The following is a 12,166-nucleotide window of genomic DNA, read 5'->3' as shown; positions in this document are numbered from 1 at the left end:
AAGCATCCAATAAGGTTATCTTGGATGGGATCAAGAAGAGGCTGGAAGTAGCAAAGGGAAAGTGGGTGGATGAGTTGCCTGATGTACTGTAGGCATATCGAACTACGCCGAGAAGATCAACTAGGGCATCCCTATTCGCCATGGCTTATGGCACAGAAGCAGTTATTCCACTGGAGGTCGACATCCCAGGGATCAGAACCCAGGGAGCAGAAAATGGGACCAATGAGGCATTCTTGGCCCGAGATCTAGATCTGTTGGAAGAAAGAAGGGAGAAAGCAGCAATTTAGCTGGGGACATACCAGCAGCAGCTTGCCAGGGCTTACAATAAAAAGGTCAACCCAAGAGAGTTTCAAGTTGGTGACCTCGTATTGAGAAAGGTTGTCGGTAACAAGAAGGATCCCAGAGAGGGAAAACTTAGCCAAAATTGGGAGGGACCTTATAGAATCATTTCAGTCCTAGGCAATGGGGCATATCGGCTTGAAGACAGTGAAGGCAAAGAGTTGCTAAGACCCTGGAATATTGGCTACCTGAAGTTTTTCTATCATTAGATTTCTTTTTGTTTTTTAAAGTTTTTTGTTATTTGCCGAAGTAAATAATAAAACTTTAGCTCGATTTTTTATTTCAAACTTGTGAAAAATGATTGACCAGTCCTTTGGCGATGTTTCTGATCGAAACATGATGAATAACTTAGACTTATTATATGGCAGAGTTGAATTACACTTGCATATAATAGAGTTGAACTAAGTTGGAGATGTTTCTGATTGAAACGTGACGAATTACTTAAACTTATTATATGGAAGAGTTGAATTATACTTGCATATAATAGAGTTGAACTAAGCTGATGATGTTTCTGATTGAAACATGACGAATAACTTAGACTTATTATATGGCAGAGTTGAATTACACTCGCATATAATAGAGCTGAACTAAGTTGGCGATGTTTCTGATTGAAACATGACGAATAACTTAGACTTATTATATGGCAGAGTTGAATTACACTTGCATATAATAGAGTTGAATTGAGTTGGCGATGTTTCTAAGTGAAACACGACAAATAACTTAGACTCATTATATGGCAGAAGTGAAATTATACTTGCATATAATAGAGTTGAACTAAGTTAGATTAACCTAGATTTGCCATATCGGCAGAGTCAAACATAGATTAACAGAGGAACCAAGGTTGAGAACCTCGGCTAGTCTCTGTTTAAATATAACTTCGGCAACAAGGTCATAGCCACATACTTAATGAGAGCCTAAGTGGAACTTAAGTTCACATTAGGGGGCAGAGAGCTGGAGAATGATGCTTGGGACAACACTTGTTGAAATTTTTAAGAAAATTTACAAGTTGATGTCAAGCCGAGGTGATGTTAAAAGAAATATCTTCTTACTTGCCGAGATTACCAGGTTACCAAACTTGAAAAATATGGAAGACTAAAGTCTTGATAGAAGACAATAAGTAAAGTGGCAAGTTTTAGATAAACACTTGTGAAAACTTTCTTACAATGTTTTTTCAGTGTTAAAACAAGGCCGAGATAAACAAGTTGGAAGTTATGTCCCAAGTACTTTTACCCAAGGAGATCACACAGATAGGGTGCACTTTTGAAGACATGTAAATGGAATCATACAAGATAGTAAAGAAGAGACAAGCATTCAACACTTAGTCAAAAAAGAGGACTTGCATTCAAAAGGACAACTTGTTCATATACAAAACATCACATCGGCCAAACAAAAGTCAAAACATTGTCCAAAAGGTTACAATGACTCCAAAAACAAAAAAGTATTAAGTACAAAGAAGAATCTTGTAGTCAGACTACTCGACGTCAGTGGCAAGCTATGTCACGGCCTCAGAAGACAACTGGGGAATCTTCTCAGCAGCCTTTTCAACCTCGAGCTCGGCGTCGATCTCTTGTAGAGTCTGGTCGATGCTCTTCTCAGTGATTGGCACCTCGGATGTTGTCTTCTTTGGCGAGGCACCTTTTGAGACCTCGTCCTCCTCATCCTGAGTCAAGTCTAGGACTTGCTCATTCAGAGTCGGGGACTTGGCCCTAGCAAGATCTTCAGCATCAGCCACCTCAGCCTCTTCGTCTTCGGCTTCCTCTCCTTCTTCTTCTTTCCCAGCCTTAGCCTCAGATTGGCTTGAAGTGGAAGGGAATAGTAGAACAAGTCGACCTGCATCTCTGAGAGGAGAGTCCTCGGGGACAGCCAACTCCTTCAGAGCAGCCATCCAACCAAGGGTGTAACCCCTGTTGCATGCCTCTCTGACTTGTTTTTTGTAGTCTTCGCAGACGTCGGGTGTCACCTCGGCATAGGCCTTCTCGTCTGCCGCCCTGATCTCAGCATCTTTTATGGCCAGGGCATTTCGAAGTTCGGCTTGGGCTTTGATCGTTTTTGCTTCGGCGTCTTTCTTCTCGGCCTTAAGGACCTCAGCAACAGCCTCAGTAGCCCCAGCCCTTTCTTCGGCCTCATCCTGAGCTTGCTTGGCTGCTTTGGCCTAATCTATTAAAGATTTCATTTTGGCCTCGGCTCTGTTCAGGGACTTGAGCAAAGCAGCAGCCTCCTTGGTCTTGCGAACCAACTCTTTCTTAATTTCCTTGGCTTCCATCGTGAAGGAATGGGCATGCTGGATCGCCTAGAAAAAACAAAATAAAGAAAGTTTAACTTTAAGATTAAAGACAAAGAATGAAGAGTACCAAGTGTTAGAGATTTTACCTGTACCGAATGTTGAATCATCAAAGCAAAATTTTCATATTCACTGACCTCAGCCATTCGGTTGAGGTCATTGGGAAGGAGCAGCGCAGTGGAGAGGACGACGCCGACCTCAATATTAGAGGCCCTGTCACCAGCTCTGACTGGCTTATCCTCAATTGGGATGGAGGGGACCTAGGGGTCGTCTGATTTTAGAGAACCCGAGGTGGTTGCTGAGTCCGACCTCGGCTTCTTCGACTTGGTAGATTCGGAGGGTTCAGCCTTGACGGGCCTCTTTTCGGCAGTGGAGTTCTCTGCCTCAGCCATTTTTGAGATCAGTAACGTGTCCTCAGAGTCGATCTAAGTCACCGTTGCCTTTGCTTGGGCCTTCTTCAGCCTCTTTGGCTTCGGTTTAGGCTGGGACTGAGAAGGTGAAGATTGCACTATGACGACATTGGGGATGTCGGCAAGAAGGTCTTCAGTAACGGCTTTTTTTCACCCCATCTCGTCGGCAGAAACAACAACAGTAACTCTAGTGCCAAAGCGGATCGCTGGAAGTGCAGTTGGTGGGTTGGCTGGATCGTAAGCCGATGCCTTAGTACTTCAGCGTCTTCGGCTACGAGTTCTACCTGCAGGGACAAGAAGTGGAGCTCGACGTCAGCGTTGACACTGAGAATGTGGAATCAGTTGTGGAGCAGAAGTTGATGGTTATTCTGCTGGGTCGGATGTGGAGGCTTGGTCAGGCCTTTATAGCGATCCCGGGTTTACCCTTGTTATATAGTGATCCGGACATGTGTCCGTGGATGTTGGTAGTTGTTTATTATCTTGTTTGCATCCTTTCTTACTTTGTATTTGAGTTATAGGATGTGTTGAGCGGGTTTGTTACAGGTTGGTTGAGTTTAGAAACCAAAACTACTTGTCCAGATTTTTGGCCTGTACGCTCGAGCGGAGGTGTTGGCGCTCGAGCGTAGATTACACCCATTCAGTATTTTCCTGTGCAGCATTGTACGCTCGAGCGTGGTATTGGCCGCTCGAGCGGGGTTGTCTGAGTGCCGCTCGAGCGTAGGGTTGGGAGCTTGAGCGGAGGCCTGGTTCTGCAAAAATGCTGGGCGAGTGCATTCTGCGCTCGAGCGGGAGGTTGGCCGCTCGAGCGGAAGTCTGTGAGTGGCCGCTCGAGCGGGGTGTTTTACGCTCGAGCGGAGACCTGGGTTAAAGTCCCGAATTTGTGACTCTTTAAATCACTTTTTCACTTTCTCTTCTCTCTCTTACTTTTCCAAAATCACCATTGTTGAGCCTCTCACTCTAGACTCTACCTTCTCTCTAGGTTTTGATCTAGTAGGAGTGATTTACTCACCTTTGGCCTTTACAAAAAAGTTGTTGATCGTCGAGGGCTTCATTTTAATCTGAAAATCTCAGGTTTTGGAGCACGTTGGGTTTTGTCGTCTTCTCCTTTGGGACTCCGAATTTGAGGTAGGGATAACCTACTCCTCTCTATGGGTTTTGTCTTTAAATTTTGGTATTTTGAGATGTTGGGCTTGGTTTGGTAATTTTGTGAAAGTTTGGGGCTTTTGTGTAATTTTACAAAAGTTGGGGTTTCATTCATAATAAACCTAGATGCATGTTTGGCATAGAAAAAAATGGAATGATTGTTGAATTATTGATGTAAATGGGACCTAAGGGTTGAAATAGTAATTTTGGAAAATGGCCTAATTACATTGTTTAATTAATTGGGATAATTAATTGGTGAGAAATGAGGAAATGAAATGTTGATTGAATATCCATTTGTGCATTTATTTTCTGTTTTAGAAATAACTGCTTTGGGCTATCGGTGGAGGATAGTCGAGATTGTTGTAGACAATGCATGATGATTAGGTAAACGGAAACTAATCAATGGAATGTGTCATGGAACTTGACGGTTGATAGAATACATTAATTGTGTGTATTATGTGATTGTATATAGAACCAATGTGTTTATATACGTTATGTGTAGAGGAGGAGATAGGGGATGTACTCCGCGGTTTAGGGGAAGATAGGGGATGTACCTCTAAACCGGATAGGTATTGGGAGGAGATAGGGGATGAACTCCGTAGACAGAGCTCATATGCTTGTCTAGAGAAGTGAAGATAGAGCTCATATGCTTATCTTTGTGAAGTGTGGATACAGCTTGTATGCTTATCTGTGGATATTGTTGATATACATATCTGTTGAGAATGTGGATATAGCTTTTATGCTTATCTGAATGTGAGATATAGTTTTTATACATATCTGTGGAAATGATGATAGAGCTAGCATGCTTATCTGTTGAAAAAGGGAAAATGAAAAGTAAATGGGACTTGTAAGTCGTTGACATAAATATGTAATTTATGTGATTGTATCAGTGTTGACCAACTATCAATTGCTAATGTTTTAGTCATTGTTCATGGTTGGTTTAGTGTATTTCTACTGGGCTGTGGTTCACCCTATATGGGAACATCATTTTCAGGTACAGGAAGCATGCCACCTCCAAGGACATAGCTGGGAGGCTAGTGGCGGGCATAGTTTTGTCGTTTTACTTTTGATGTATTATATGTAACTTCAAGCCAAGGGCTTAATGTGTAAACGAGTTAGAACTCTTTGTTGTAACCAAGTGTTAACTTGGAAAGCTGTAAGCCCGTAGGGCATTTTGTTATGAGGTTAACATGTAATACTTAATTAACGGAACTCTAATGAATATAAGAGTATGGTTAATTTATATGTAAATGCATGTCTTATCTGATGGGTTTATTGTTATTATTTTGAGGGCGTTACAGCCTTGGTGATGAGGTAGTTGGGGAAGTTGTTGCTGAGGGTGGAGACTTACTCTTCTTAAGGACGTCAGGGAGGATGGACTTGTAGGTTAGGATGTAGTTCAGGAGCAGAGGAGCCTTGCACTGATTAACACGCAAGTCCAGCAGCTTCTTGAAATCCTTGCTGGCAAAGAATGTCTTGCGAAAATCCTTGAGAGGCTGAGGAAGGACTGGAAGTTTAAAAAAAAATAGATATTAGAACATACAAAATTATCAAAAAATATATATAAAGGCTAGAAAGCAAGAAAATCGATACTTGGCTCTTACCATTTCCCTCTCTGAAAACTGTTCGGCTTAAGGGGTAGAGGTGAAGGTCATCATCTGGTGGGAACTCCCAGTTGCCCAAGATGATGAAGTAATCGTCTCCGGCACCCTTGTTGGAGTCTGGGAGGTCGGCGATGAGTTTGTATTCAGTAGATCTCGGCTTAAGGTAGTAGACGTAGCCCTTTTCTGACTTCAGGCCACACATTGTATAGCAGTATTGGATATCGGCTAGGATAGGGTTATCCTAGCGTTCTCTTTTTTGGCTGAGGCAATTATGCCATTTATTACTCGATAAGAATTAATGGCTAGCTGCATTGGGTTGAGCTTATAGTAGTGAAGGACTTCTCGAAAGAGGATGTCAAGAGGGAACCAAAGTCCACACTCTATAAAGGCCACCACGGGAAAAGGCAAGGAATCCCCATCAGGCATAATGGAGTCCTTCTCCCCTGCTAGCCTAAGGTGGACATCGGTGGGGATGGCAAATTCCTGCCTAAAGTACTCTAGTTTAGTAGGAGTGTCTACCCTCCACCTAAACATACCCATGATGTCGGCTAAGAGGGGCAAGTTAAGAATTCAGAAGAAAATGGTTTGTATGGGTTTGAGGGACCTCATCTTAACTCAAAACAAAACGAGGGCAAGGGTTTTTCAGAGATTAGGGGGAGATTGTTACAGTTTTCCTAAAGTTTGTGAGTTCTAAGGCAAATCCCAAACCTAGAGCTATTGAAACAAAAATTAGGAGCAAGAATCTGGAAAAAGCAACAAGAAAACAAAGAAACGCCATGATTCAGACTCAAGAAGGTAGCAAAAATTCAAGAACACATATTAAAAATCAAAAGCAGTGCCTATGTGTGCATATGGGCTATGAACCAAAAGCAGATTGAACAACTAAAAATCCCAAAACAAGGCGTGTCTGGTACTCAAAAGTGACGGAATTCAGAAACACCAGCAAATGTATCAAGAACATGAACGAACTCACAAATGGTAGTATACAGGCATGGCAAAGATTGAAGTAAATCAGAAATTAGAACAAAGGAAAGCAGTGGCTTACCAGAGAGAGTGACGCTGGTTTAATGTATGTCGAAGTTGAACGATGATGGAACAAGTAACAGAATGGTGAATGCCTCGCCGGAAGGAGGGGATGGAGGTAGTTGCAGAAAGCTTCGAGAAGACAGAAATGGCAGATTTGGGAGAGAAAGTTAGAGAGAGAGAGAGAGAGAGCTTGAGCGAAAATGGTAGTGCAAAAGTGAAAAGACGGAGAGAGAGAGAGAGAGAGAGAGAGATGTTTTTGATCAAAACACAAAAAGGCGGCAAAATGGCAATTAGTGAGCCTAGGACAACGTGTCTGTCAGGCGGCGCACGCAGAAATGACCCGACCTAATGGCGCGTGTCAGGCACGGTTCAATAACGAAGAGACGCGTGGCAAAAACGGTTGAGTTACTGTGCGTGACAACTCATACGCGTGTAGAAACTCTTGGAGTTCTTGATTTAATGAAGTAAAGACCTCAACTATGGGAACGATCTCGGCTAAAGAACTTGAAAAAAAAAAAATTGGTTCTTGGTTCTAAGGTATTGATGTAAACACACTGAAGTTTTGGTCATATGGAGCCGATGTGTGATAACCTCGACAATGAAGGATAGAGCAAGCTTTAGCCGATGTGCTAAATACTCGAATGATATAGGTTCCATCACCTCAGGATGCCGAGGTAATAGAACCTAGGGGGCAGTTGTGGGGACATAAATTTTGAATGACAACACGTGGCCAAGGTGGCACCGAAGTGCCAGCCGAGGTGCCACGCGTCCTGGTCATGGCGTCGAGGTAATCTCGACTAGGCCGAGATTATCTGCGGAGATACCGGAATTCGAGATGAACGGATAAGGGATAAGAGTCCTAGAAAGAGGGAGGACCTCAACCTGGATAAGGATAAAGCTCTTAGGGAGTTTATCTTTATCTAATGGAGAGTCTAGGATGAGCATTGGGCCAGAGTCCAAGAGAAGCTAGGCTTCTGCAGGGATCAGGTTAGTGATGACTATAAAAGTAAGGCACCCTCGTGGGTCTAAGGTACGCTTTTTCTATTCTGACCAAGTGAGTTAAGCACTATTTGCTATCTTTGAGAGATAATTGAGTACTGACTTGATCGTCGGAGTGTCCCCCGATGGACGAACCACTGTTGGAGCCTTATCTTTATGTGACAGGTCGCTCGGGCGCAATATATTTTGCCGGTGTTCTCCAACTGAGTACCTGTTTGGCATTGTGGTCAAAAAACAACACACACAACTAATAAAAAATGAATTGGTCGGAAAAAAAAAAAATAAAAAAATCTAAACAATTTCTTTTTGGTTCACAACATACCCCACCCATAGAAGAAGAAGAAGAAGAAGAAGAAGAAGAAGAAGAAGAAGAAGAAGAAGAATAAAAGAAGAAAATAATGATGAAGAACAAATCTGAACAATTTATTTTTGGTTCACAACATATCCCACCCATAGAAGAAGAAGAATAATAATAATAATGAAGAACAAGAAGAAGATCAATCAACACATTTTTTATTAGTAATCATCACAGATCATAAACCCAAAAAAAAAAAGAAACCCATTTACAAATCAGAAACCACAGAAAAACAAGAAAAAAATTGGGATAGAGAAATTCACAGATCAAAATTCATTCACACATACAAAAAAAATTCCCAAATAAATTGATAGTTTTGTTATAAAAAAAAATTACCGATGTAGTAGATGCTCAACTTGAGCTTCTCTTCTTGTCTTTGTTGCTATTGCTATTGCTTTCATAAAAGTGATGAGCTAGGACAACAACATGGTTAAAGTAGTAAATCTCTCCCTAATGCCATCGAACTAATATTTTAATACCAAAAGATTATCAATCCCAACAGTTAAGGCCCATCTTAATTTGGAGGTCTTATGAATCCCCTCCCCAAATTTGCAAACAAACACAATATTAATGAGTTTCACCTTCGTCTTAATTCAATCCCTCCTTTTAACCCCCAAAACAAACGGGGCCTTCACACAAACCTCTTGTCATAGGCTACCTATAAGATTAATTGAAATATAAGAAAGAAGATTGGAACTAATTGGAACATAAGTAATAACATTAATTACTGTCTTTGGTTTTAATTTTTTGAAAATTAATTTTTTTATTTTTTGTATTTTTAATTAATATTTTTAAAATTCAAGTAAATTACACTGACACTCCCTGACATTTCTGTTTAATACAGATCTTCCTTTACATTTGAAAAATTACACTTGCCCACTATCAAATTAAAATGGCATATTTACCCCTTAGCCTTTATACATATATAAAATAATACAGATACTATGTTCATATCATTTCAAAGGAAATAAGAATCATCTTTTTGGTTTAACTTACACAAAAACTTGAGTTTTTTTCTATTCTTTTATTTTTCGTGTTTTTTTTTTAATGATTTTTCTTTTATTTTAAGTGATTTTTATTTTTTTATTTTTTAGATACACCTAATTTAGATATACTAAAGAAGTATAATATTTTGTTAATTTTTTTTTTTTAAAAATTCACCAAATACAAAAAATATATATATAAAAATTCAATACATTATACATTTTTGTATAAGGTATATACTATATGACCATTTTGTAAGAGTTCTATCTTTCTTATAGCTTGTGAAATTCATTGCAACACTTATTATTGCCATGTTTTCTTTCTCTCAGTCTTCTTAGACTTCAGAAACAATAATGTCATGGTGATTCTATTATTTTATCACATTTTACATATCATCTCATATCTTATTATTGAATTGATTTTGATGAATAACATTCGTTATCAATGTAATGATAGTACATAACAAGTTATACAATATATAATAATTAATATTTTCACCATAATGTCACTATACCAAAAAATGCTACATTAGGAATGGAAAAGTGCATGAGTATATATATCTTTCTTGTAACTAGTGAAAGTCATTTGTTTATCTCTATCATTTTGGTTTTCTTTCTCTCTTTCTTATTGGATTTTTTTATAATTGACTTTAAACTGTAATATCTTGCTTAATCTTTTGTTGATCCTTAACCGAGGCCACCTCTTTTGTCCTTCTCACCCTAACAACTATCTCACTCTCACATATATTTTATGTCCAGATTCTCTATTCTTCTGTCCAAACGAAATTGTGTAAGAATTTTAAGATATAATTATTCTACGACCGAAAGAAAATTTAGAGACAAATTCCTATGTCATATCTCAAATCTTTTTGTGTGTACAATGCATTTTCTATTTGTGTTGGCTTGGACAATAACCATTTTGGATAAATTACTAGCAGATCCTTATAGTTGGACTTAATTATCATTAAATCCAATCAATTGATCAATGAAAGTTGGTCCTAGTAAAATTGTCATTAAAAAAGATTTTTTGTGATGATGTTTTACAAAATTTTTATAATAAAAATTGAAAAAACTGAAATGCGGTAAAAAAAAAATTATGAGATTTATTGACTATTTTATTGAAGCCATATAGTATTAATGTCCTTATATTTTGTTTTTGCTTGCAATTGACTAATTTGAATTATTTTGTCAACATGACTGAAAATATATGAAATTTGTGAGGTATCATGCGAACTTTAATGTTGACAGCTCGTGTAAAATTGAAAATATGACATAACAATAATGATGACTTAATGGCCCTACTCATTAAAATTCCTGATTACACCACTGTCTGTACCTAGTGGAATTCTTTTTTTCAACTCTATGATTATTCAGTTTTCTTTTTCTCTAATAATTCACTTTTAAACTATTATATCTTTCTCAATGTTTTATATTTTGTTGATGTTTAACGTATGTGATCTCTATTGTTCTCCTCATTCTAGCTACTGTCTCACGGCTAAAGATTCTTTTATCTTTGAATTCTCTTTCTTCTGTATCAATAGAATTGTGTGAGAATTTTAAAATTTGATCCAACAATTGAAAGTGTATTAAGATAGAAGGTTTTCATAACCAAGGGCACCATGCCCTATCACATTTTGTTATTTATTTTATTTTTTTTTGTGTACAGTGGTTTTTCTTTTGATTTGAGTGATTCTTTTGCATCAACCACATCAAAGTCTTTTTTTCTTTTCCAGATTTACATGATTTTATTTTTACAATTTGCTTTTATCTTTGAATTCACTTTCTTGTGTATCAATAGAATTGTTCGAGAATTTCAAATTATGATCCAATGATTGAAAGTATATTAAGATAAAAGGACTCCATAGCCAAGGACTCCATTTGACATCGGCTTCCATGGACCACACATATCAGTGTGCACTAGCTCCAGCGGCTTTGTTGCTCTTCACTTCATTTCTTTGGCAAAGCTCGTTCTATGATGCTTGCCAAGAATGCAGCTTTCACAGACTTCATTAGTATGAGCAATATGAGGGAGCCCTTTCACCATATTCTTGCTTGTCAACGGCTTCAAGCTTCCAAAGTTGAGATGTCCAAACCTCAAATGCCACAGTCAGTCTTTGTCTTTGATGATGGCACTTAAACACTTCGCATCATCATGTTGGATGTTCAATCCAAACATCCGATTCTTGGACATTCTCACCCGAGCGATCAAATTACCATGATTGTCTTTGATGGTAAGATGACAATCTTTCATGCTGATGTCGTATCCTTTCTCTAGGAGTTGTCCCACACTCAAAATGTTATTCTTTATGGCAGGAACATAATAAACATTGGAGATGTAATCATGATCTCCATTCTTGAGCTTGATTAGAATATTACCTCTTCCTTTCACTGGAGTCTTTGAATAATCACCGAATGAGACTTGTGCTGGTACAGTCTCGTCAAGCTCAACGAACAGCTCTTTTTTACCACACATGTGATTACTGGCTCCCGAATCTAGATATCAAACATTATTTTGGTTTTCAGTGTCTCCATGGTGAACAAACAGGGTTGTAGGTCTAACTTTGTTTGTTTCCTGCTCGGCAAAATTTGCTTGCTCTCCAGCTTCTGTTGTTGCTCTACTTCGGCGTTCATTGCTGTAATGCCCGAACTTGTGGCACTAGTAGTACTGAACATTGCGTTTGTCAAATCCTAGTCGGTTGTTGTAACCACCTCCTCTACCTCTTGCTCTTCCTCTTGGAGCAAAGTGTGGTTGACTTCTTCCTCCTCTGGTTGGGCCTCTTCCGCCTCTTCCTCGAAAACTAGAACTTCGGTTATTGTAACCATGACCTCTTCCTCGGCTTCTTTGTGATGTCCCCCCTTGCTTGTTTTTGTTATCTCTGAAAGACAGCTTTGATTGAAGAGCTTGATCTACGGAACTTGAGGGAGTCTTCTTGTTGATCCTTTGTTCATGAATCTCAAGTGTGCCCATCAACTCATCGGTGGTCATGGCACTGAGATCCTTGGACTCTTCTATTGCTACAACCATG

General features: G+C 39.1%; 1 protein-coding gene across 1 annotated transcript; it reads right to left on the bottom strand.

Annotated features, from left to right (window-relative positions):
* Nucleotides 1-11,247: 11,247 nt before the first annotated feature.
* LOC145795673 (uncharacterized) lies at nt 11,248-11,613 on the bottom strand. Its single transcript, XM_082880526.1, has one exon. The coding sequence runs from the start codon at nt 11,611-11,613 to the stop codon at nt 11,248-11,250; it is 366 nt and encodes a 121-aa protein (XP_082736652.1).
* Nucleotides 11,614-12,166: the final 553 nt, after the last annotated feature.

This window comes from Camellia sinensis, chromosome 7, assembly GCF_055761805.1.
Source record: "Camellia sinensis isolate YWXY chromosome 7, ASM5576180v1, whole genome shotgun sequence".
Classification (NCBI taxonomy): domain Eukaryota; kingdom Viridiplantae; phylum Streptophyta; class Magnoliopsida; order Ericales; family Theaceae; genus Camellia; species Camellia sinensis.
Note: the sequence above shows the minus strand (reverse complement) of the source record. Positions and strands in the feature narration are given on the sequence as shown.